The following is a 27,320-nucleotide window of genomic DNA, read 5'->3' as shown; positions in this document are numbered from 1 at the left end:
CTGGACTGTTGTCTTTATATCTTAATAATATCTTGAAAGTACTCTCACAAACTCAGAACCATGAATTTGCTATTTGGTCCTTAACTCACATGTGTAATCAACTCAGAAGTTTATAATGACATCAATAGAAGGACTGGCTGTCAACCTTGTACTTTTAAACTCTTTTAACAAATAAATTCTATATCAAAGCAAAGATATGATTTTAGCTTAGTTACCAAATGAGATTATGACGGTACAACTCAATCTAGCTAATTCCTCCCTGTTAAATTACAACCGATTCTAAATTCCTCATTAAAAACAACTTTAGAATAACCACTTTCAGCCCCCCAAAGTCCAGGGAATTGGGCGACGACTTCTCTATAACCTTTTCAAGCTGTACATGGGCGTTGAGATATCCTTGGGAGTAGGGGGTAGGAAGAATAAAGCAAATGCTGTAGCTGATGTGTCCTGACTGGACCCAGCTGAAAGTCCTTGAGACCAGGAATCCAAGTAGACACACTCTGTAAAATACAACTCTCAAGACAAAAGTTTAGAATCGAAATCTCTTTTTGTTTGATTCTCCTGCATTAATTTTTTCAGGCTGTCTACCTCTATCAAATCTGATTAGTATGACTCTATGAGGTTTCCAGAGCCTAATCACACTTTTTAAAAACACAAAGACAAAATCTTTCTCCCAAAATACTGTGTTCCTTAGTCTGTAACCAGAAAAGCTTGTATCTTGCACTCTCTCCCAGAGTTATAATATAACCATAAAATTCAGAGTCACATCCATTATGAAGATTAAACAATTTTTTTTTTTTTTGGTTCTTTTTTTTTCGGAGCTGGGGACCGAACCCAGGGCCTTGCGCTTCCTAGGCAAACGCTCTACCACTGAGCTAAATCCCCAACCCCTAAACAATTTTTTAAAAAGAAAGTAAGCTAAATAATGAGCCTGATAGGCTTTTGTACTCTGTGATATCAGGAAATTAACCCAAAATTCCTGTGGAGCTCATGTTAAGAGAATCTGAGCTTCCTGTTGTGGTAGATATAAAAAATAACCACAAACCCTCGCTAGCCGGCGTCAACAAGCCATATGGCCTTTAGCGGGGTAATTCATAAAACAAACCAAATACCTTCTATCAATTCCAATATCAATAAGCAACATATCAAACCAGGACTTTAGTCCAAAATATATCATCTGTTAAGCTCTCTACCCGGAGCCACAGATTCTTCTTTAACCTTAATAACTTCTATAATATATGTCTGCATTCAGTCTGCCTGGTGTTACAGACATTCATCACAACTCTCTACTTGGAGTTAGTAATTTTTCCCTCTCTAAGTTCTGAACCGTGGATGAAAATCCCCACCTAATTCAGGTAATCTCTTTACTCTCTCCTTTCTAAAAACAAACTTAATCACCTTTTAATAATACCTGTAATTAAAAAGTAGCTTGTCTAACTAGGATTTCAACCAAAATTCTCGAGTCCACGTTAAAAAGAATATGAGTATCCTGAAAGGCTTTCTAAACAACTTTCTTTAAAAAGCAGCTTTTAATCTCTAACTCTTTGAACTGCCATTACTTATTACACAGCCTGGGACCTATAGTCTGCCAGCCCAGGCTGCTTCCCTGTTTTTTTGTTAAATTCCCGAGCTTGAGATATCACATGACTTAACATGGCGCTGGCCTCCTCTTAGAAAATAAAAACTTTATCTCAACTCTTAGGATTACTAGTGGATTCTTGCCCATCACATTGGTTCGCCACTGTTATTGTAAAAATATGAAAAATAAAAAAAGTATGGTTGTCTTTTATCCCACTAGGTCCGGCACCGCAGTGCCCCAAGATATCTCCTAGATATCTTGGCGGAAACACCACGGTGGCTCAGACCAGTCGCCCCACACTCCATTACACTTAACTCTACACATTAAAGAACACACAACACAATAAACTTAGATTCAATTGATACGATATAATTGCCCACCTAAACATACAAAGCCCAGTACCATCCATCCTTTAGGAACATTAATAGCAGCCTGTAAATACACAGAGCAGAATCTTAACATCAGCCTCCATTGTCCTGCCACGGCTTCTCTCTCTCCCTCTCCTGTCTCTTTCTCTTTTTGTTCCAGTTTCCTCCTCTTCCTTCAAACTTCTCTCCTGCCCACCCTTCCTTCTCCTCCAATGACAGGCCTCCTTCTGTTTTGTACCTGCCACTACCTGTATTTTACAAATCCAATGGGGAGAAGGTTCTGGTGAAGTCACCTGATTCCTGAGTAGTGACTAGGCAGCTGTCCTTGGGGCAGTGGAGTTACCATCAAAATACAGATAACTCCAGGGCAAACCACAACAGGGCAACTCTGGAGAGAGTATTTTATTATTTGTCCTATCTTGGTGAGTTCAGAGTTCTGTATCTAGGGGTTGGGGATTTAGCTCAGTGGTAGAGTGCTTGCCTAGCAAGCACAAGGCCCTGGGTTCGGTCCCCAGCTCCGAAAAAAAAAGAAAAAAAAGAAAAAAAAAAGATTTCACCAGAGTTCTGTATCTAAATCACTTTCTATCTTCTATTACCTTCCTAAAAACATCTCTTTAGACCTACAACATCTTCTTAAATCCTAAATAATTTAAGCTTATAGTAAGGCTGACTATGTAGTCTTCAACCCCATCAGAGACCTGTGAAGGAATAAATATTACCTGAGTATGCAGGAAGTGTAGGGTCGCTTACACACACACACACACACACACACACACACACACACACACACACACACACACCTTAAAACGAGAAGTCAGAGGGACAACCTGTGGATGTTGGTCCTGTCCTTCCACCATGCCGGTCCTGGGGATGGACCTTTTTGTCAGGTTTGGTGGCATGCACCTTTATCTTCTTACTGGCCCTCTGCTTTAAACTCCCAGTCCCAGTCCTCCTATTTCCACCTCCCTTGCTGGCTGGGATTATAGATGTATGCCTTCTCACTGTACCATGATTTACTTAATTTGCAGATAAAGCTCTGAATTTGTACCTAGCATATAGTGTACAGTGGGATATATATTGTTTTGAAAAATGATTTTTCATCACTTTTCCTAGAATTAAAACTTTTTTAAAAGTACTATTTTATTCTGTTTTTTTTACTTACAGGTATGAGTGTTTTGCCTGTATGTATGTATGTATGTATGTATGTATGTATGTATGTATGTATACTGTGCGGATGCCTGGAGCCTACAAAGGCCAGAAGAGGGTGTGCAGTCCTCAGAAATTGGAGTTACAGAATATTGTGAGTCATCATGTGGGTTGGTTGAACCAAACCCAGGTCCTCTGCAAGAACAGTGAGTGCATTTAAGCACTGAGCTATCTCTACAGCCCTGGATTTTTTTTTTAAAGTCATAAATAAGAGCTTGTCTGTATTCCATAGATAGATCTTTAAATTAATGGTCATTGCCGCTTTTTTAACCTACTGATACCTAATAGAAAATGAAACCTAGTTACTAGGTATCATCCTGTCTGTGGGTGTGTAGAAACTCATCCTCCCAGAGCCCAGGGGGAGCCTGCACACCTGCTGGGCGCACTGTCTGATTTCCCCTAAACTTACTTGCATGTTGTTATGGCAACTGTACTTTTTCACAAGTTGGAGACAGGTTAGATGTTAGCCCGCACATTCCTCAAGAGATGGAACAGTGTTGATTTAGGATGTGTGAAGAAAAAATGACAAGTCACTAATCCAGACACTTTAGTCTTTCACACCTTAGATGCCAACTCTCTTCTCTGACCCTCACATTTGCACATGCAAGCACACATGCACACACACATGCACACACAAGCATACACAACGATTTTAAATGATTAAAAACCAGAAATCTGTGTTAGTGCTCACCTGCACTTAGGTGAGGTGATGGCAAGGTCCGTTACATAGCAAGTTTCAGGCCAACCTGGTCTACATAAGGAACTTTAAAACAAAACAAACAAAAAGCACTTTTGTTATAGACAAAGAAATGTTTCTCTTTTTTCCTCCCATTAATAATTAGTATTTGTTTTCCTGGCTACAAAATAATAGAGCAGGCATTCAAAAGGATAGATTGATAATCTCTACCCCAAAACCAGAACCAAAAACCTTGTCTGAATAATATATCAGACACAGTCAGTGAACCTCACCTATGAAACTCTGGCATTCCTGTGTGTCAATAACAACAAAAATGTAGTATATACACACAAGTGATGTGAATTAATTTGTGGTAAGACAAATCAGGTCTCTGACTTAAGATACAGCTTACCTAGTTATGAAATTGGTGTTGGTATGTCAGAATATGCAACAGGCATTTTATCTGCATATTGGATGAAATAAGAGTCTCCAGAAAAAGTATCAATATTTTCCATGTAGGTTTTTCCATTGATAAATTAACTTGAAAATGGGTTAACAGGAAGTATCATTAATGGTGGCCCAGAGTGTGCATGGCATGAACTATGAGTAAACATTTCCCCTGAGCATATCAGGTAGCGGCTGTTTGCTTTAGAACGGTACATTGAATAAGTTAGTTGCTAGGGCATAAGGAGATGGCAGGAGCAAGTGGCACCAGCGTGCAAAGATGGACTCTGGGTAGTCTATGTGTTCTCAGTGTTCAGAACTGTTCAGTGTACAGTTCTGTGGAGGACTGTAAACGTTGGTAGCTGGTTCTTACTACAAAAAGCTCTCTGTCTGTCTGTCTATCTGTTTCTCTCTCTTTGTATGTATGTATGTATGTATGCATGCATGCATGCTTGTGTATTGCTTACTGCATATGTTCCCGAACAAATTGTATATTTGGGTTGTTTTTTTTTTTTTAAGATTTATTTTTGTTTAAGATTATCATTATCTTTTTTTTTTTCAGAGTTGGGTCAAATGCTAGTCAAGTATTGTACGACTTGCTTACGTACTGAGCCACAGATTATTAATATCTTCAAACCACTTTTGTTTATATGTGCGTATGTTCCCCAGCATGTGTGTGGAAGTCAGAAGACAACTTTGTGGAGTTGGTTCTCTCCTTCACCTGTATATGGGTTCCAGGGATTGAATTTAAGTCATCAGGCCCAAGATTATTAATTTTTAGATGAACCTGGTAAAAAAGCAAACACATTTTATAAGAAAGATGTGCAAGTCTTACTTGATGTTTATAGTTTCTTTCCTCAGGGGCTACTATTATTCTATTTCTTTTGTATCCTTCTATAAATATTTTATGCAAATATAAGGAAATATTCTTATTTTTGTTTATTTTGTTTGTTTGTTTTTTGTTTTTGTTTTTGTTTTTTTTCAGAGCTGGGGACCGAACCCAGGGCCTTGCGCTTGCTAGGCAAGCGCTCTACCACTGAGCTAAATCCCCAACCCCTTCTTATTTTGTTGCATACAGTGTGACATTGCAATATGCTGTTTTGCTAACCTGTCTTGTGTTTGTGTATGTGCACGTCAATAAATGTCCATGCTTACACATGGACGAGGAGGCTAGCCAGCGCTCTGCAGAGTTGCTTTCCTTCATATTCCCTTGAGCCAGGAGAGCTCATTGAACCTGGAACCTGCCATTTTGACTGACAGCCAGCAGGCCCCACTTGTCTCCACCCCCAGCACCTTGGGGTCAGAGGCACATGCAGCTGTGCCTTACTCTTCCATATGTGTTCATTGAGTTCAGGCCCCGATGCTAGAGGAGCCGGCTCTCTTCTCCTGAGCCACCAACCCAGCCTACTGATGAGTAGCTTGATTTCCTTTGAATAAATGTGTGCATACCCATTAATTTAGTTGTTCTCTGGGCTGCTAGACATTGAAGTCAGCTGACAAGCCTAGATTATTCTCTTAGAGACCCTGACTTTTTGTCTGGGCTTTCAGTGTCTATGAAACCCTTCCCAAATAATTCATTTTGATGACTGATGGCTTATTTTGATTGAAATGACGAAATTCATGCTTAAAGAAAGGGTCCTTATGCATAGGTCAAGTAGATTTTCAGGGTAATTTCTGCCAACCTCTGAGTTTCCACTTGCTGTCACGCTTACCAGTGGCAAAGCTGGAGGCTGTTTAGGAGATGATTTAACCACAGTACACTGTGCGGTGGGAGTGAACTTGGATACCAGCTCACGCAGTGGTGGTTGATCTCACAAGTTCAGTGTTACTTATGTCATTATAAGACTTGGCGTTCATTAGGCACATGTGCATGCATCCGTGTGCATGTGGTATAGCACCCAGGTAAACACTGGGTGTTTCCTCAGTTGCCCTCATATTCTTCAAGACAAGGTCTCTCACTGAATGTGGAGCTTGGTTTGGTTCTAGAGTCACAGACGCACACGGTGTAGCTCCCAGATTTCAAATGGGTCCTGGAGATCTGGTCTCAGGTACTCATGCTTTATTTGACCTAGCCGTCTGTTTGTCGACCTGAATAGCTCAAAAGAAAAAGCTCTTGTTCATAAAGACTTAAAAAGCGTATGTAGAGATGGTCATTCTTTAGGCATTGTCATTATGCTGATCAATGACAAACACCAGTTGTACAACAGGAAAACTACAGAGTTAGTGTCCTAGGATACCAAATGATTATGAATATTTTAACATACACTGTTTACTATAAATTAAACATTCCAAACTGTTAAGTATCTAAGTCAAATATGAAATGTAAATATCAGCAAATATGAAAATAGGTGACCCAAGAACTGGAAAGCAAAAAGGAAGTTAAAAAAAGTGTGACGGGACGGGGTGATGATTGTGGACAAACGGCAGTTATATCTTACACTATGGAGACATATTTTCAGACGTGTTATCCTCCAGCGTGCTAAGCACTGTTGGTATTGTGTGGCTGGTTTGGAGAGTGTGAAGGGAACGGATCTAACTTCTGCTTACTCCAGCCAAGACTATTAATGTGCACCCTAGCTCTAGTTGGTGTAGATTCATATCCCATGATTTGTGCATCACTGTGTCTTCCCCATAAACCCAATTTGCACTGAACTTTGATCTTAACACTGCTGGCTAAGCCCCTTGTGCTCCTGCCCCTTGAGTACTGGGTTTATAGGCAGGCATGGCCATACAATAGGGCCAAGCCTCATGCTAGATTTTAAATTTATTTCTTTACATTTTATTATTCATGGGTAGGACCTGCATGTGTGTTGATGAATGCACACAGGGTGCAAATATGGAGATCCAAGGACCTACTTTTGGGAGTCCTTCCATTGTGTGACGTGGGGGGATTAAATTCAGGTTATCAGGCTCAGTGGCAAGTGCTTTCTCACTGACACTTTGCCAGGTCCCCATTATTCTTTGCTCCCTTCTAGTAGTGAGTTTTACAGCTGGGGCCATTGAAGTTAATATTGTATTTAATATAATATGAGGTAGGGTGAGCTTGACTTGACCTTGTATGCCAGCATGTTGTGGGCCTTTCCTGAGAGCTACGAGTAAATAGCTTTTCCCTCCAGATAAGATGCTAAGGATAGACCAAAGAAATGAATCCACCCAAGTCCAGCTTGCTCAACCAGTGAGTTTACTGGGGTGACTTACAGAAGAGCAATGACTAACCTGAAAGCTGAGTCCCCAGACCACAGGCTGCGCCACACCAGTCCTTTCCGCAGCAGTTGCTAACTGCTTATATGACCTTAGGCAGAGGCCCTGTGAGTCTTGTAAGATTTCTGAACTTCAGAGCCTGGTAAGGTTGGAGGGATTCCTGAGAGGTCAGCTTCCCTGGTCTCCAGGAGGAAGTGTTTGAACTCACAGGAAGTAGCTGGAGAACATGAAGAATGCTGGCGGTCTGGAGGGTTCATGCCAACTCAAGGTTCCTGCAAGGTTCCATCATCGGAGCTGTTGTTCCACTCACCAGGCTGTGGTAGGTAACCTTGTGGCTGAGGTTCTGCCATGCTCTTTCTTTCAGTTTTAATTTGGGTGTGGGAGGGAGCTGGGATTGAACCCAGGGTCTCACATGTGTTAGCTGTGCCTCTGATTATTTTAGAAACCTTTAGTGTAAGATACTGAGCCTACAGCGCACCATTTTCTTTCCTTTTGCTTTTTAGATTTTCTTTAAAGATTTATTTATTTATTATATATGAATACACTGTAGCTGTCTTAGACACACCAGAAGAGGGCATTGGATCTCTTTACAGGTGGTTGTGAGCCACCATGTGGTTGCTGGGATTTGAACTCAGGACCTCTGGAAGAGCAGTCGGTGCTCTTAACCGCTGAGCCATCTCTCCAGCCCTAGATTTTCTTTCTTTTTATTTTGTGTGTTATTGTTTGGCTGAATGTTTGTCTGTGTATGCAGTGCCCATGGAAGGCAGAAGAGGGCATTGGATCCCCTGGGACGGAAGTCTCAGATGATTGTGAGCCGTGGGTAATCAAGCCTGGGTCCTCTGGGAGAGCATCCGGTATTAACCACCGAGCCACCTTTCCAGGCCCATCACTATCTACCTTCAGAGCTTTATCCCAGAGACACCATTAGTGAGGAGAGCACATGAAGATAAAGCCTTGTTTTCTGCCCATTTAAAAATGCCGAGAGCAGGACCTGGGCTGTACACGTGTAATTTTAGTATTTGGGAGGCTGAGGCAGAAGGAGTGAGAGGTCAGGGTTAGCCCAGGCCACATAATGAGTTCTAGGACAGCCTAGCTCCAGCGAATCCCTGAAATAAACAAAAACAAACTCAGATGTGGGTTTGTATGATGTCAACCTTTGGGAAAGTAGGTTTGCACACGCACACATCTCCCCGTCTTCCCAGAAACGGGAGGGGCCGTTCACTCACTGGTTTTGGCTCTGCATTGCATACGTTCTCTTGGGTTTCTTCTGGCCTCATGTAGTTTCAAAGATCCATCTAGTTTAAGGCTGAGATTTGCATTGGAGTTTAGCACTATTTACCTGCTGTCCTGCTTCTGCTGCTATCTCATCAGGACAGATGGATGGATGTACAGGTGCCTCTTTAGGGATAACTGGGCAGGATGTGAGAAATAATAAAACCAAGCAGTAATATTTTAAGTGACAGCAGGGTTTGAGCCCAAGTAACCTGGGAGAATGGTAGCATAATTAACAGACATGGGTACTTAGAAGGAGAAAGGATTTTTAAAAGGAAATGTATTTGGTTTCATGTGAGTTGTATTGAGGTGAAGTTGAATACTCCAGTAAGAACGTATGATGTTAGAGTTGTCAGAGAGATACTGGCTAATATTTGCCAGAGTACCAGAATAAATCTTAAACTCTTTGAAAACTTTCTTTTTTGCCGCCACCCCCCCCCCCACACTAATTTCTTTGTTACAATTGCTTTTCCAAGCTCAGGTCAGCTGCCATCTGTGATTTTCTTTGTTGATTGCTTCAAAGGGGATGCTGGTCCCTCTCAACTTGTGAACATAGCATTTTATTTCTTTTATGTGGCAGTTAATAAGCTCTAAACCTGTTTTTTTAAACATTTGTATGTAGGTCTATAATTTGATTTTGAGACATTTGTGAGGGGGTGGGGAGGACTACAGAAAAAAGTGTAAGGGGAGCTGTGAGTGGAGGCAGTATGGGGGGCTGTGAGTGACAGGTACTACCAGAAGAGGGAAAGGGAGAGTGGGGGACTCCCAGTACTATGAACATTGTGGAAGCCTGTTACTTTGTAAGCTAATTTTAAAAATAAAAATGTCTTTACGAGTTGTAAAATTAAAGTCAGCACAACTATTTTAGAAAGCAAAACTTGCGGAAGTGTCATTTATGCTTCTTTTTTCCTTTTTCAAACAGTTCAGTTTGGTGTTGCATTTAGTGACTGGTACTTCAGTTTTTTGGAAGGTTATTGTTTTGTGGTTCTTTATATATTCTAGATATTAAATACTGATGGAAAGTATAGCCGATAAAGGCCTTCTCCCATTCTTTAGGCTGTCTTGTCTGTTCATTCCATTGATAGTTTCTTTTGTCTGTTGAAGCTTTTAATTTAGGGTAATCCTATTCATCAATTTGGAGGACCGTTTTCTGTGCTATTCATGTGCCATTCACACATTTCTAGCCTATACCTCTCTCCGCAAATGTTTTTCCTTAGCAGGTTTGCATTTCTTGTTTCTGTGTGGTCCTTTAGTTCAGTGGTTAAGAACATTGGGTGCTCTTCCAGAGGACCTGGGTTTGATTTCTGGCACCTACATGGTGGCTCAAAACTATCTGTAACTCCAGGCTTTTGGGATCCAATGTCCTCTTCTGGTCTCTGAGGGCACTGTGTGAATATGGTGCACAGATATACATGCAAACAAACACTCATACAAGTACAGATAAAGAAATTCTTAAAAATTAAAGAATCCAAAATGGACTGATGGATCCAGTTTGATTCTATTTTAGTTTTAGTATTATGCCTCTGCTAGTTTGTATTCTTGTGGTATGGAAAATGTTCCTTCTGCCTACTTTTTCCTTGTCCTGTTCTGTACTTGAAGACTGCTATTTGTGTGTGTGTGTGTGTGTGTGTGTGTGTGTGTGTGTGTGTGTGTGTGTGTGTGTGCGCGCGCGCGCTCACGTTATGTGTCAAGGTCTTTTGTAGCCCAGGATGTCCTTGAACTCACTATGTAGCTGTCTGAGAATGGTGCTCAGCTCCTGATCCTCCTGCTTTCCCTGTTAGACTATAGGTCATTGTCATTGAAGCCACGCCATTAATCTATGTGCGTTTGTATTGTTTCATTTGCTTCTTTCTGACATTGACTCTTAGAACAGATAGGCACCTCTAAAAGTCAAACCCAGCCTCCTTCATTTTATTATAGTGAACTCACCTCAGTCCTTCACACAGTGTTGACTTTCTCTTTGTGAAGGTTCTTTGCTTGGGACTTGCCTTTTCCCTCCCTTCTTTGTTTCTATTTCAGCAGTATTCTGTGGAGCCCAGGTTGCTCTTCAGCTCATGCTCCTCCAGCCTCTGCCTTCAGGGTACCTAGATTACAAGAGTGCTCCGCTGTGCCTACTGACTGCCTGTCACTGTTGACCACATCATTACCCGCTTTGGTGGTTAGGAGTCAGGTTCTCTCCCTGAACCTGGAAATGTCACTGATTGGCTAGACTGCCTGACCAGCAAGCCACAGATACACAGACACACACAGACACACACACACAGAGATACATACAGACACACACACACTCACACACAGCCCCTTTGATCTTTTGCTTGGGGCTTTTGGTAATTTTAGTAGAGGCACATGATAGAGAAGATCTTCTATCTTCTAGTTAGACCTAATGTTCTTCATAGAAGCTTCTAGAAGGATTATGTACTATACTTTGTCCTTCTCTGGAAGAAGCGTCCTCTTATTTATGGACAGGTCTGAGTTGCTGCTTCTTTTTTTTAAACTCCGAAGCCAAAATACTGTGCTTGGGTCAGGTATAGTGGCACATGCATGTAATCCCAGCATGTAAGAAGCAGATGCAGAAGGATTGCTGCATGTCTGAGGCCAGCCTGGTCTACATAGTCATTTCAGAGTTACCTAGGGCTAAGGAATAAGACCTTGTCCCAAAAGGCTTTAAAAAAAAAATCTCAAAACAAAACAAAGAAACAAGAAAAAAACAAAAAACTACAATAACAAAAAACAGGCTGAAAAGGTAGTTCAGTCATTAAGAGCACTGGCTGCTTATGCAGGAGACTTGGGTCTGGTTCCAGCACCCTCGTGGTAGTAGTATATAACCGTTAGTAATTCTAGCTCCAGGTATCTGACGTCCTCTTCTGGCCTCTGAAGGTGCAAGGCGTTTACATAGTGCACATTCATATATACAGACAAAACACTCTTTTTTTTTTTTTTTTGTAATAGAATAGAGTTTATTCAGGGCATGGGGAGGGGAGTTGAGGGAGTAGAGACAGAGAAAGGCAGAGAGAGAGAGAGAGAGGTGTGTGTGTGTGTGTGTGTGTGTAGGAGTAGAGGCTGGCTGTGAGCATGTGGAGAGAGTGGGGAGGGGAATGGTCAAAGAGAGGTTAAGGAGCAAGAGGACAGAGCGAGAGTAAGAGAGCAAAATAGATCTTTTTTTTTTTTTTAAAGCCAGAAAACCAAGGAAATTATTCAAAGCATTTAGATTGACTCACTTATTTATTGGTATATGTACACGTGTGGGGGCGCACAGGTGCACACATGCTGTGGTGCACATGAAGGTCAGAGGACAGTTTTTGATAGTTGGTTCAAACTCATCTGCAATCATGTAGGTCCCCAGGATCAAACTTAGGTCCTCACATTTGGCTAAAGGTGGCTTTGTCACTGACACATACTTCCCCCTACTCCCACAAATCATAGTCTTTGTCTTCATTCTTGTTTTTTAAGAAGTTGCCACGTCAGGTACTTTTGTGCCACCGTGGGCAGTTTCACTCTAGAAACCATTTAAAGTAGGAAAGACTGATTTTGAAGGGTTCAGTCCATGGTTATTTGGCTGCAGGTCCTTAGTAAAACATGGAGGCAATGGGAGCATATGGTGGAACTTCTTCATGGTGGGCAGGAAGCAAATGGGGTGTGGGGGGTGGCGAGCAATTGGACGTTCCTTAAGCAAACATGGCTGCACTAACAGCAGGCTGCGCTCAGGAGAGCACTAAGCCATTCCTATTATAGTCTGCCTCTAATCTGGTTATTGCCCTGCCCGGCCCACCTCCTGCTCTCTGAACCACACTCTCAGGATTTCCTGGCATTCAGTGTTTGTTAGTAATCAGGTGTGCTGTTGCCGCAGTGTAGTGGCTCAAGCCTCTTGACCTCTTCGCCTTTAGATACTCATCTTTATCCGAGACCAACAACAATGTGACAGGAAACTCTGCCACAGGTGAATGGCTTTGACTGGAAGTGGGAGAGTCTGTTTTTCCAGCTTCCGGGATAAGTGGCTTAATCCTGGCAGGGGTGGGAGTGTGGTGGGGAGTAGAGGGGAAGGTGTTCAAGAAGAAGGGTGCCTTACCTTGGGGGTAGGGGACCTGGTAGAGGACCAGTGTGATAAGAGTTTGTTGCAGACCTGCTATGATTGATTGGTCTGAAGCCGTTAAAGGCACATCAGAAGAATGAAAGCATCTTCATTCGTCTAATGCTGAAGAATCAATTTTCTAGGTACAGTAGTTTGATGGCTAATCTTGGTTTGTGAGCTTGACAAACCTGGGAAGAGGGAGCCTCAATCAACAAACTGCCTCCATCAGACTGGCCTGTAGGCATGTCTTTGGGGCATTGTCTTGGTTGCTAATTGATGCAGGTGGGCCCACAGACCACTGTGGGTGGTGCCATTCCTAGGCACATGGATCTGTGCCAGCTTAGACTGTAAAAAAAGGTAGCAGAACAAGCCATGGAGAGCAAACCAGTATGGAGCAGTCCTCCCTTGGTCTCTGCTTCGGTTTCTTCCTGAGCATCTCTTTATGATGTAAGATGTAAGCCAAATAACCCTTCCTTACACCAAGTTGTTTTTGTTCAATGTTTTATCACAACAGCTGTGAAAAGTAGAAGTGACTAGGGATCAACTGGACTTGACAGTCAAGCTCCCCTACCCTCCACCCTCCACCTGTAACACCACACTCTGAAAGGAGCAGTGTGCGTGTGTGCGTGCGTGCGTGCGTGTGTGTGTGTGTGTGTGTGTGTGTGTGTGTGTGTGCGTGCGCGCGCTCTTTCTTCCTGAGGAGCGTTTCCTCATTTATTAGGATAATGGCTTTTGTGGTACTCAAACTATCACTACCTCTTAATTTATGCTTCTGATGTGTGTTTTGAGCTAGAAGGCTAAGCGTAAGAATGAACTTGCCCAACCCCTGTGTGGGGAAAACAAACTTATTTTCAAACTCACTTTCTCCTACTCTCTTTTCCCAACAGATGCTTTTGACCTATGTGAGGTTCTTTATCACTTTCCAAGCAGGTAACCAGTCAGTTCTGGATGCCTCTGAGGTGTTGAGATCCAGGTCACTTTTGACACCATTTCCCTGAATACTTATGGGAAGTTAGCATCATGTCCCACAGGCTGAGGAATTACTCACAAGACTCCTCCCTGCAGATGCCAGTGCCAGGTGGTTTCTTATGGTCTGGCCCACCAGTTGTAAATCAGGGTTCCCAAAGTCCTCTCTGCAGATTTGATTAATGGACTTGAGTCATTCACAAAACTCAAGGAGAGAGGTGGAAGCTATGGCATCCTTTTGGAACATGTTATCCTCCAAGAAACTCCACGTGTTCATCTTTCTGGAAGCTCTCCGAGACTCATGTCAGCTCCTGGTGGAAATTGCATGGACTTGGTGGAAGCGTGGGCACAGTGTTTAAATGTGGTTGAAAAGTCTGATCTAAGACTAAGAGACTGGGTGGGACCCAGCGAGGCATCTGTCCAGGTTCTACAGCCCTCTTTCTCCTGAGTATGGGGCAAGAATAAAGTGAGAGCTTTACCTTCTAGCAGAGTTGGTAGGTCAGAAGAGGGTAGAGAACATGGCTGAGGAAAAGAGGTATTGTGGTGCCTACAGCCTGTTGCTCTAGTGTCTCCAGTCATTCTTCATTCAAGAGCACGGCCTGACAAGTCCCGTTCCAGGGCTGGAAGCTGGAATGCGCTGCCCTGTGGGAGTTCAGTTTGAGAAGGTTTATTCCCCATTATTCTGTCAAGGGGTGTGATGGGAGCTGACTGCACACACAGGAGGCCTCGCAGAAGCACTCGGCAAGGGGTTGCTAAGTGTCTTTGTTCAGTGGAGACTTCATTTTACCTTTTCCTTCTCTTTCTCTTGGTTTTTGGGAGAGTTCTAGTCCAGGCTGTCCTTGACCTTCCTCATCCTCCCACCTCTAGGAATGCTGAGATGGTCGCATCTGCCACCAGGCTTTGCTCCGTGATTTCCCATAACTAAACCATAGTTAGGATTTGCTGCCAGTTTTCTGAAAGAAGAGGGGGGGGTGGGGAGCGGGGAGTGACAAAGGAAGGCGGAGAAGCCAATGAGGTGAGGTGTGGTTGTGTGTGTGTGTGTGTGTGTGTGTGTGTGTGTGTGTGTGTGTGTGTGTGTGTGTATGTGTGTATCCTGTCCCCCCCTCCCTCCCCAGCTGGGGACTGAACCCAGGGCCTTGTGCTTGCTAGTCAAGTGCTCTACCACTGAGCTAAATCCCCAACCCTGGGTGGTTGTTCTAAGTAGGAATCCCTGCTTTCTCCTAAGCACCCACAGCATTGCTTTGGGTTCCCTCTGAAAGGTTATTTTTATTTTAGTGTCCACAAACACTCCAGACTCAGAATATTTTTCATTTTTGTTATTGTTTCTTAAATTTTATTTTGTGTGGTGGTGCGTGTAAGTCAAAGGATAGCTTGTGGAAATTGGGTCTCTATTTCTGCCACGTGGGTCTGGGGATGGAACTCAGAGTGCCAGATTTCTTTTCTCTCTCTCTCTCTCTCTCTCTCTCTCTCTCTCACTCTCTCTCACTCTCTCACTCTCTCACTCTCTCACTCTCTCTCTCATTTGTGTGTTGCATCCTGGGAATGCAGAGATTACTTGCTTGCAGTCAGCTGCTGTTGAGAATGCTGGAAGTGTTCGGTTGCCCCCGTAAGCCTAGGATTGCCCTGCCTCCTTGCTCAGCAGCTTCTCCCCCACGTTCTCCCCAGCTCACCCCATACACAGACAGCACGCAGTGGCGTTGGGGACACTGAGAGCATTGCCCTTTTGGAGAGGAGAGACAGAGACCCAGCGAGAAGGATTTCCACATTCTTCTTCATCTAGGAACTTTCCTTCCTGAGAGGAGCCAGAGTTAAACCTGGGTATAGTTCTCGCTAAGAAATATTCACAGATGCCTTCTATATTTCAGGAGCTGTGCTAGAGTCTAACAAGAGGCTCTGAAGTGAGACATGATGGTGTGCTTTCAGGGCTAGTGCTAACAAGTGAACGGAAAACCCATACTCTATTGCATACTGACAGTGTAATCCATGTTGGTTCACCTGTTCTCTACAGTGTCCCACAGTGTGACTGTGGGGAGAGACCCCATCCCTGGACACGCTGGTTTTGATGTTCACTTTATAGGTTTGTCTTCTCATGGCTCAGTTTTTCAGTTCCTTGTCATATGATTTTCGTTATTATGGCATTTAAGTCTGGTGAATGTGAAGATCCAGCAAATAGGGGTAACGATTCTTCTCAGTTCTGTTTGCGTAGGGGTTGGGGAGACAGTCAGCTTCCGCCCAACAGTCACCGGTAACTTTGGACCCTGCATTTCAGCCATCAAAATCTGCTACTCACCAGGGATTGGACCTCCTTTTTGTTTCGCGCTGGTTTCAGTGACAGAAGCTGCAAGTGGAACAGAGGCAAATCACTTGCCATCTTTGTGGTTCTGAATCTCTGCTGCCCAGCTCAGTACGATGGCAACACGCAGCTGGTGCTACTCCAAATGTGTGTAATCTGAATGGAGATGGCCTCTAAACCACTGAGGTATGGTGACATGCTGTGATCCCTGGACACCAGAGGCTGAAGTGGGAGGATTGTTGAGGCCAGTCTGGTTGAAAGGCTAATCAGGCAGTTTCAGATACAGTTTCCTTTCTTGAGAAGTTCCTTACCTAGCCCTGGAATTCAGAAAAGACATCCCAACACTGCTGTGGGGTGAGATGTGGAAAGAGAGTGATACTTTACAATGGCAACTAGAATACTAATGTTTGTGGAGATGGTGCAATCCAAGATTTAAGATTTGCTTTCAGTGGATAACACCCTCACACCTGCCTTTATGGCAGTCTTCACAGTCCAGATGTCCTTGCAAAGTTATGATCCTGGACAGGAGAAGGCTGAAACTGTCTTCTAAGGTACACACACTGTGGGGGAAGAGCTGAGGCCTGGTTATGGCTAGGCTGTTCTGTGCTCTAAGAAGCAAATCCTTCCAAGTGCATTCTGTCTTCCTGTGGAGGATGTTGGGAAATTCTTACCGAGTGAATGACCTTGGTTTCTTCCTAGTGAGCTTACACGGTTCAGCTCTGAAAGTCACTTGGAAGGTGTTTCAGACAGAGGAATTGGTGTAGTTACAGGTGTTGTGATTGTGGTATAAGGGGCCTTTGTCAGTGGAAGAGACAATTTGGAAGCTAATTATTTCGTAGATATAATTATCTGACTTGTATTGACTTGTTGTGCAGTTTACCCTTCTCTGTGGGCTTTGCAGAATCTATTTTAGATTGTGTAATTTTTTGGCGATTCCAGAGAGCCGGCTGCATTTTGAGGGTTGGAATTGAAGTTAGGAGGTGACTGATTTTTAGTAAAATCATTTGCCAGATGTTGTGGCCACTTGTTTCTCTTGACTTTGTGTGGTGTGAATCTCATGCTGTCCTCTCTGAGCTGTCAGCACACAGTGAGTACTGTGGACCTTGTGTACACACACAGACAGACAGACAGACAGACAGACAGACAGTCCATCGCCTTTGTCTGGAGCCCAATAGGTTTTCAGGGGGTTTCTCAGCTGCTCACATGTATTTCAAAGCCCTTGGAGATGGTAGAGTCATAGCTGAGGAGACTTACGGATGTTTGAGGAGTTTTCCTGAGTCACACGGACAGTGAGTAACTGGGCCAGAACTAGGTGTGCTTGTCTTCTATCCCAGCCTTCTGTGACCAAGCAGCTGACTTGGCCCCTTCCCCCTGCATGCTCTGATGCCTCCTGAGTTCCTGGTACTCAGGCTTACCATGAGGCGCTTACTCAGAGAGATGTATCTGCTGATTCACAGTTCAACATCCTTTTCCTTGCCTTCCCTTCTCATAAATTGATTTCTACATATTCTTTTTTTTTGGTTCTTTTTTTCGGAGCTGGGGACCGAACCCAGGGCCTTGCGCTTCCTAGGTAAGCGCTCTACCACTGAGCTAAATCCCCAGCCCCTGATTTCTACATATTCTTAAGCAGCAGATGCAGCTTTTTTTTTTTTTTTTTGGGCTATTAGAACCTAAAGATTGCTGGATCTTTCTTAATTAGTGATGCATTTGTTACACAAGAAGCTTTTAATTTTAATTTTGTTCTGATATAAACATGTTTGTTGCCCATTAATCTAAAGAAGACAGGAGAGAGTCATCTTTTAACAAATACTTTTATTTATTTGTGTTTTTTAAAGTTTATTTATTTATTTAGTTGGTTTAGAGATAGGGTCTTATGTAACCTACCTGGTCTACATAGTGAGTCCCTAGATCAAAGCTTAGTGTATATTATTAATTAGGTATTATGGCATATAGCTGCTTGGCTCCTGGGAGGTGGGTGGCTGGGGGATCCTGAATTCAGGTTGTCCTTGACTGTACAGTAAGCTCAAGACTAGTCTGGGACACATGAGACCTTGTCTCCAAAAGCGAAAACAAGCACTAAACAGCACTAGCAAGGCCCTGCCTGAGTGCTATCCCCTGCCCCAGAGTTAAAAATGTAAGAGAGGACTTTTCACAAAAAGTCTCTTTTTCAGGGAGACTCATGAATCAGTCTAATGTGGGACAGGTGTGTGTAGGACAAGGCATATGAGGAAGTACAGAGGGTTGTGAAAAAATGAGGCTTACCACAGAGGGCCTCCCTGCTGATCCAACATAGTTACAACTTAGCTGTGGTTAGAGCATGTGAAATGGTGCTTCTCAGTCCTGCGTGTCTTATGACCCTGCCATATATAGCACTCTGCAGTGCATGCTCAGTAATGGGTACTTGGTGCAAATTATTTGTGGAGAAGTTAATTGCGCTACAGCGTTATGTCCAAATAAAAGAGAAGGGAGGATTCTGAGGCATTCTTGTGTAGGTGCATTTCCAAACCTATTTCCCCCAAATGATAAGATTCTGCTAAGAATAATTTAGTGTTGACCATGGCAGCACATACCTGTGCTCTCAGCACTTAGGAGTGGGAGGCATAAGGATCAGAAATTCAGAGTCTTCCTTGGCTACATGGAACGTTTGAGGACAGCCTGGGGTATATAAGATGCTGCTCCCCCACCCTTTCAAAAAGAAAAGAATTTCTGCAAATGCCCTTCAGAATTCCAGAACACCTCTACTTCTGTGTACCCTGCTCACATGATTTTCAGGAAATGAGAGACCTGTGAATGATTCCAGACATGATGGCCTTAATCCAACAATAGTTCAGCTTCCAACATTCTAAACAGGACTGGACTATTGATGACAACCTGCAGACATCAGAGTTAAATTTTAAAAAATTATGTAATGCGTGTTGCTAATGTTTTCCAGTGGTTGATAATCTTTTTTTTTAATGTGTCTGAGTGTTTTGCCCAAATGTATGTCTGTGCACCATGTGTATGCCTGGTGCCTTCGGAGGGCAGAGGAGGGCATTGAATGCCCTGAAACTGGAATTATGGATGGTTGTGAGCCACTGTGAGGGTCCTCTGCAAGAACAAGTGCTCATAACCACTGAGTTGTCTCTTTAGTCACATAACTATTGATAATCTTAAAATGAGTGTGGCTATCATTAATTTTACCCAAACAGAGGAATGGGCTGCAAAATTATACATAAAAAATACGTGTTTGAGGTCTCTGATACTGGACCTCATAGGAAAAAAGCAAACACTAAAACAAAAAATTGAAAGTCTATCTTCATGCTTATTTTTCTCAGACAGGGACACTTCATGCATGGTCAATCTCTTATTAGTTCTCCCTTCGTGCCTTTTTAATGACAAGGTATGAGAACAGAGTAGCTGCAGCCACATTTTATCACAGCTCTTTTTTTTTTTTCTTTTTTCTTTTTTCTTTTTTTCAGAGCTGGGGACCGAACCCAGGGCCTTGGCATTTGCTAGGCAAGCGCTCTACCACTGAGCTAAATTCCCAACCCCTTATCACAACTCTTATCAGAGCTACTGTTTCACAGGATAGGCAGGGGAACCCCTGCAACCTTCTCACCTCCCCTCATTCTGTGCTGTCAGCAGGCAGCCACTTCCTTAGAGAACCTTTGAATAGCTTTTTTTTTTTTTTTAAAGTAATGTGAATAGTTTAGAATTTTCCCAAGATAGTGAGATGGTTCAGAGGGTCAAGGTACTTGCCACTAAGCCTGAGGATCCAAGTTTGATCCCTGGATCCGGTTGTGGAATTAGAGACCCAGCTCTCAAGTCGTCCTCTGATCTCCGTGCATACTCTGCCACACCCACAGGCAGCCACACAATACATAAGTACAATTCCACAGTGTTTGCCTGAGTGGGCTGTACCTCTCCTTAGCATTAAAGTCCCCCAGTGAAAGAATTCCACAGTCTTGTTTGTAGTTATGTCTCTACATTGTTGCTGACTTAAAGAAATACTAACAGTTATGGTAAAGAAGTGTGAGTGGATTGTACCCTTTGACAGGGCAGGCGCTTTTGAAATGGTTACTTACTGGGTTTTTTTGGGTTTTTGTTTTTTTTTTTTTTCAAATTTCTGTGAGGTTGTATTGGCTCTGGTTGATTCCTGTACTGTAAAACCTACAGAATCAAGAAGTGAAGGGATCATTTCTGGGAAAATATTTATCTGAAATAATAAATTTATAATAAAACAATTAAATTGTAATTCATAATAAAATATAATTAATTTTAATAATAGAATAATTATAATGAGTAAAATACAAATCTATTTGTAGGTAATAAATGCATATTATTGGAGAAATAGAGACTAAATAAGGGAGAAAAAGAAAAGTAGGCTCAGTCTGGCTCCCTTAAGACATTCTGATATTTACTTCTAGTTTAGTTTTTCTATACTTCAGAATACACATAATATCAAACTGTGTATTAACTTTGAGTCTTGCTATTTTTTTAATTTAGTGTGTTAGTAGATGAGGGTTTTTTTTTTTTTGTGTCCATGAACACACAAAAGAAAGTCTTTAGTGCCCTTAGTGACTCTTCAGAGTATGGAGATGGCGGGGAGAAGATCACCTAGATTCTAAAAGAGGAACAATAGAGCTTTTTTGTTTGTTTGTTTGCTGTAGCCCAGGCTGTCCTTGAATTCCTATATAGCCCAAACTGGCTTTGAGCTCATTAGAGAGCCCAGGCTGTCTTTGAATTCACTGTATAGCTCAAAGTAGGTTTGAGTTCATTATGTACCCAGGCTAGACTTGAACTTTCAGTCTTCCTTCCTTAGCTCTCAGAATGGTAAAATCCTAGGCATAACTTCCAAGCACGGCTTTAGGAACCATAGATCCTCATGAATTTTCACGTAACTTTAAAAAAGATTATGCTGGGAATAGCCCCAGAGATGGTCGTGCTAAGCATGAAGTATGCTTAAAACTAGAAAAAAATCGTAAGCATGCTTATTTGAAGTCAAAGCAGTAACCCTTGGTGATTTTAGTGTGCTTTGGTGTGGGGTGAAGAGAGAAATGGGTTGGAAGGGAAGAGAGGAGGAGTATGAGCAGGAATATCCTTGTTGAAGAGCAGTGAGAGCCCGCACCCTGCCCACCTAACTGAATGCCAGGCTGGGTAGTCAAATGGCAGCAGAATGCAAACCCCGTGGTGTGCTTGGCTGCTGCACAGGGGATGTTTACAGGTGAGCAGGGCAGGGTTCATGGCAAGGTGTCTGATAAGAGACTTAGTCACCCACAGAGCCTGTGACTGGGGCCTTGTCCTCAGTGCTAACTTAGAATCCAAACATTCGAAGTGGCAAAGGATTCAAAGTAGTAGAGACAAAATTGACTTGAGACAGTGATATCCGGTGGTTTGTACAGGGGGTCACACCCAGGTGGGTTCCTCTGGCAGAACAGTGTGAGGGTGCTCGTGATTGAGCCTCACGCTCACTCAGGATAAATCATGGCCTGGCCACTGACAATCACAAACTTCAGCTTCCTTCCGTCCTTCTCTCACTCGTCCACTTTTCTTCCCTCCCTCCCTCCCTTTCCTACCACACCTTTCTCTGCTCCTTTGTACGCTCCCAGTTTCTGACTCCCTCATGCCCTCCATTATCTCTCTTCCCCTCTCTTCTCTTCATGGTGCTGGAAACTGCACACACCAGGCAATGGGCTAGCCCTAGCTCTAAGCTACATACTCTATACTCAGTGCATTTTTAATTTTTGAAGCAAGATCTCAGTAAGTTGTCTAGGTTCTCCTTGAACTCACTATATAGAGCAGCCAGACCTTACACTCATCATCCCCCTGCCTCAGTCTCTTAGGTAGCTGTGATTACAGGTGCACAGCCATGCACAGCTATTGTTTCCCTTTCATGTGTTTGGTTCTGTCTGTTAAAAGGCCACATTACCACTGCCCACTTCCTGTGATTGAGAGAAACCCAGGGAACAATTCCTGGCATGCAAAATAAGCACTCCATGCATCTAGCTAACTATTATCTGTTTTGTACAACTGAGTTTGTATAGATTGCCAAATTTCCTGACTGTCATGCTTGTCTGGTGAGTGGAGATAATACAGATGTGTTCTGGCACAGATAGGCATGGGTATTGTTTGATTACATACTGAATTGGCCTTGTGAGGACAGGGTGCTGTTGAGTCACTACCTACTACCTCGGATCCCATCTCTGACCAACTTGGTTCCAGTCTTGAATCTGACTCTGAAGCCCCTTTCTTAAAGCACGCTGTAGCAAAAAGTTCTTCCACTCCCTAACCTCAGTCCGCTTGCAGTAGGCTAGCATGAGATCTTCCTTTCTTCCTCCCTCCCTATCTCTTTTCTTTCTTGGGTCTCTTGTAGCCCAGGCTGGCCTCAAACTTGCTATGTACCTGAGGATGACCTTGAATTCTTGATCTTCTTGCTTCTACTACCTCTGGAGTGCTGGGGTTACATGTCTGAACCATGAGTGTTGGGTTTTGTTTTTTCTTGAGACACAGAGTCTTATGTAACTCAAGATACTTGCTGACATCATACAGACTTGCTTTGTAGCCAAGGATGATCTTCTCAGTCACTTTCTACCTTATTTTAGGGTAAGTTTCTGCCACTAAACACAGAGTTCATTTATTCAGCTAGACTGACTGGCCAGCAAGGCCAGGCATCTTCCTGTGTATGCTTCCTCAGTGCTGAGATTACAGGCATGCATTGCAGTGCCTGGCTTTTGTGAGGGTGCAAAAGATGGAGCTCAGGTACTCAGACTTGCTCAGCACGCACTTTACTGACTGAGCCATCTCTACAGCCGTAGCCTTGACTCTGTCCCTCCTGCCACTCTTTGAGTTACAATACGCAGAAAACTACATATTTTACTTGGGCCAGTGTTTCCATCTCCAATATTGAAATCAAGGAGAGCACCTCTTAATACTCTCAAGTCTGTTCTTAGACACATTTTGAAAAATCACAGCTGTGCTGTCAGTTGTCTGGAAGTGGAAGAGAGAAAGACACAGTAAAGGGTCAGATGTGATGCTGTGGCCTGCGGTTTTGTTTCTCCTGAAGATAATAGGAATTGGTAGAGAAGGATTGCTTAAGTGGGTTTATTAGATGTGGGTACATTGCAGGAGCTTGGCCAGGTTTTACGTTTTTCTTCTCTAACCCATTCCTCAATTGTGGCTGTTGAGTTGGGTTTTCATTATGTATTATGTATTGTGAACACTGCTTCCCCTTTCACAGTATGAGGTTAGAGAGATACGCAAATGCACCAGTATTTAACCTGAAACTTTCCTGCCTTTAGTTCTCCTAACTCTGCATCAGGTGTGGAAGCTCACATTCCCCTGGTGTCCAGTCTTGGAGTGGAGGTGGTCCTGCAGCAGTGTACTGAATGGTTTTGGAGAAGACTGCATGACAGGAAACAGTGCTGTGGGTGATCAGAGGTTCTCATTACACGCAGTGGACATTAAGTACAGTTGCTATCTAAGTGATTCGCTGTTCACTGGTCAAAACTTGCTGTTTTGTAGGACTGATTCAGTCCTGGGATTTGTGAATGGAAACAGTGCAACAGCAGTTTAAACAACTGACAGGCTGGGACTGTGTCAGGAGTAGAGCACATATATAGCATTTGTGAGGCCCTGGTGTCAACTGTAGCCTGTAGTCCATGCCTTTCAGATACTGCAGGGCTCCCTTGCACCTCTGTTCTCTCTGGCCCTGCCTCCTAGCACCTGAGGCTTGCTGTGCTATGACCCAGCCAGCTGAGGCAGCAGAGGTTGCAGGCAGTGTGGCAGCTGCAGCTGAGCTGTGGCGTCTAGTCAGTGACCACAGACAATGATTTTAGGTGCCCTCTGTTTTCTGTGATGTGTGGCTGAGCTTTGTGAGGGAAATAGGGAAGGCCACCATGAGTAGGGCCACAAGTAAAACTGGTAATCATTGGGGGACGTGAGGTTTCACAATGTGAGGACCCATGTGAGTGGATGGTTCCATTTCAGGAGAAAGATGATTCAAAATAAACAGCAGTGTTGAGCTCAGGAGATACCAATATACCTTTTCTTACCTCTGTCAATCCTGGGAGCGCTCTCATGTCTCAGAAAGATGGTTGTGGTGAGACAGTTGTTTTTCATTTACTGCAGAAGTTTGAAGACTTATTTAAATGTGAGACGATTTGGGTAGAAAAGAGGCTTCAGAATTAAGTATGATGGTGTGGTTTTTGTATTTTATTTATTTCTATCAGATTTTGAATTACAGAGTTAAAGATTAAGGAACATAGAGAGGAAATGTAGAGAGAAAATGTTGCTTTCACATTTTTTTGTAAGTTTCGATGTCTTTTTTTCTCATAAGATATGATGTGAGTCATATTGATTGGAATGACCACAAGATCTCCAAGCCTCTGTGGGAACTTAGTAGCAGGGGGAGGTTGTACAGTATTACAGACAGTCTGTCACAGAGACATGATGCAAATATGGAATGCATTCTAAGCCCTCAGAAGTGTCTACACCAAAGGTAAAATTCTCTCTGTGGCTCACAGAACAATGCCAAGACCCACTTTTTATATGCTAAGAATTTATAAACTACTAAATGTCCTACAGCATACTTATTATAGAAAAATAAACATGCAGTAGGTATTAAAAAAGGGGACAGGGACCTGGGTCATATGGAAGATTCCCATTGGGGGCATATAGTTACTGATTAAGGAAGGGGTTAAGTAGTGAGGTTCTTTTAGTTTCTGTTAAGAGAATCCCATCCAGATGCAGTCAGCTCCCTTATCATCCAAATGTCATGCTTTCTTTGGTCTGTTACTCTTGTTTTAAATTATTTTATACATACACACTTATCTTGGGTAGGGGATAAAATAGTTGTATTTATGACATTATTTGGAATTACTTTGGAAATTCCAGTTTTGTGGCTAAACTGCTAAGTGTGTGTATAATGTTGAAAAAGAATTTCATGACAGCTGGTGGTATAGCACAATGACTAGAATACTTGCCTAGCATGTATAAAGCCCCTGGGTTCTATCTTAGTCTCCCTTCCCTTTAAAAATGAGTGTTTTATGATCTTTCCTTAGATACTAGTCAATTACAGATGGACGTTTTAAGGCAAATATCATTTGTTTTATTATTAACTGTTTAAGACAGTCTCATGTCCCTCAGGCTAGTCTCAGATTGTCTCTGTCTCCCCAGTGCTAAGACTTGATGTGGTTCACCACTCTGTGAGGTGCTGGGGACTGAATGTCAGGCTTCAGGCATGCTGGCCAAACATTCTACCAATCAGCCTCCAAATTCATATTTTACACAAAAGTGAGGTGCATTTCCCTAGTGCTTCTGCTGTATAGAATTTAGTATTTGTGCCCTTTTTTGTTGCTTGTTTGTTTGAGGCAGGGTTTCTCTGTGTAACAAACCCTGGCTGTCCTGGACTCGGTTTGTAGACTAGGCTGGCCTTGAACTCACAGAGATCCGCCTGCCTGTCTCCCAGTGCTAGGATTAAAGGTGTGTGCCATCCTCCTATCCGCACTCCTCCCGCCCCCCACCACCCGCAGTTTAAGCCATATTTAATCAGTCTTGAGCCTGTCCTTGTTTCTTTAGCAAGCTTAGTCTGAGCATCAGATGACTGGGAGATACTGAATTTGTTCTTTAGTAGGCCATTTGTGTCCCCAAGCTGCTCCGTCCCTTAATATGGAACTATTTTTTATAATAATTTGAATATTCTTTCTTTTTTTTTTAAAGTTATTTTAGACAGTTCAAAGGAAAAAAGAGAACCCATGACCAGACTGTGGCCTGTAGTCCAAGCTTTAAGCCCCTTCCTGCCAAAAGGAATTCATTCTCTCCCTATCTGTGTCTATCCTGATACCATCAATTTAGCGATTGCCACAGAGAAAACAGTTTGTCCTCATAGGTGTGTCGCAATCTTGATTACTTGGGACGGCTTCGTTTTTTATTTCATTTGGGGGCCTCGGGTGCGAGGGAGCCTCCGGTCTCATGTATGGCGTGTAAAGTGTCTTAAGGCAACTGCGGCCTGGCCCTGGCATCGTTAGTTTTCCTTACCTTACATTAGTGGATAATTTATAAAGATAACTTTTAGGACTAAGAGTGTAGGAAGAATCCACCAGACCTTAGGGATAGACCCAGTACTACTTTCTTCAACCCAATTCCAGGCAAAAGGAATTAGTACCGCCCTGTTTTTGTCTCTAGCCTTGACCTGTGTTTAAGGGACCCGTGGATCTTATTCTTTTAGGGAAAACACTTTCTCCACGAACCACCAGCTCAAATTTATCGCATAACATTCTCATACCTAGGTGAGCTATATTGATGTCAGAAGCCAGAATTGTTCTGGTATTCAGGTAGTTCAGGGCTTTCTCAGCTTGAATATGCCCAGGAGTTCAACGCAAGAGTTAGGAGGCTTTTTACTGTCAGTTGCTCTCATTATCCTTACTCCCCCGTCCCCACTCATGACGGCCAGACGTGCCCCGACTCTGCTTCTCATCCCACACATCGTCTTCTACATATTAAGATCTCCATTTGACTGTTGTGGGTAACCATCCTTCCCTCACTGTGGACAGAGTTTTGCAAGGTTGGAGTAGCAGCTGTCAGCTGATACATACTCACATGAGAACCATTAAGAGGGTGGTGTGGCCAATGTCAGAGCAACCTTGCAGCTGAAGGTTTACCCAGAGCCACATGAGCTGGGCTCGTGACTAGTGAAGGCAGGACTGCGTGTAAACTCAGCTCGGGATGCAGATGGTATGAGTCAGTGCAAGCTGCTGGACCTGTTGCGTGCACTAGAGTACAGGCTTAGGAGAAGCAGGGAGAGATTTGTACTTGTCTTTTATTATGGGTTTACTGAGAGCACATCCGCTTCTAGAAGTCATCCTGGGCTTCATTTACATGATAAATGAACGTTCCTTTTTTTAAAGCTCCTAAAAGAGGAAGTTAGTAGTAGCTTGGCTCTCGTGCTGGGCTTGGAGTGGAGTGAAGTGATCTTTAGACTGAAGCTGCTGCTCGTCACTGTGGAATATCCTCAGATAACGAAGGAACTTTCCAGAATGCTCTAGTCCACACTGATGGTCAGGATCAACTGAAGAGCATCTGTGCCCTCCGGAGATGTGTGGTGGTACAGCAAACAGTACAAATTGGCCAGTAGGCCAACAAGAGTCAGCCAGATGTGTGACTGATGCCACTTCTGGTGTTGGGAGGATTTTCAAGACACTTGTATGTGCAAAGATCTCAAAATGTGCCAGAGGAGGACGGGACACAAATTCCATGGTGCTCAATCACAG

At 43.1% G+C, this 27,320-nt stretch overlaps 1 protein-coding gene across 4 annotated transcripts in view; it reads left to right on the top strand.

Moving 5' to 3' along the window:
- Fnip2 (folliculin interacting protein 2) overlaps window positions 1-27,320 on the top strand; it is a 111,765-nt gene that overhangs the window by 11,208 nt on the left and 73,237 nt on the right. For 2 of the 4 annotated variants that reach the window (XM_008761099.4, XM_008761101.4), the window contains exon 1: window positions 1-27,320. This exon is cut by the window's left edge. The exons of the other annotated variants lie outside the window; for them this stretch is intronic. In XM_008761099.4, coding sequence (XP_008759321.1) covers window positions 27,145-27,320 — 176 coding nt within the window. In that variant the 5' untranslated portion in view covers window positions 1-27,144. 4 annotated transcript variants of the gene reach the window in all.

The sequence above is a fragment of the Rattus norvegicus genome, chromosome 2 (assembly GCF_036323735.1).
Source record: "Rattus norvegicus strain BN/NHsdMcwi chromosome 2, GRCr8, whole genome shotgun sequence".
NCBI classification, from domain to species: Eukaryota; Metazoa; Chordata; class Mammalia; order Rodentia; family Muridae; genus Rattus; species Rattus norvegicus.
This window is presented reverse-complemented; position numbering and strand designations above follow the sequence as displayed.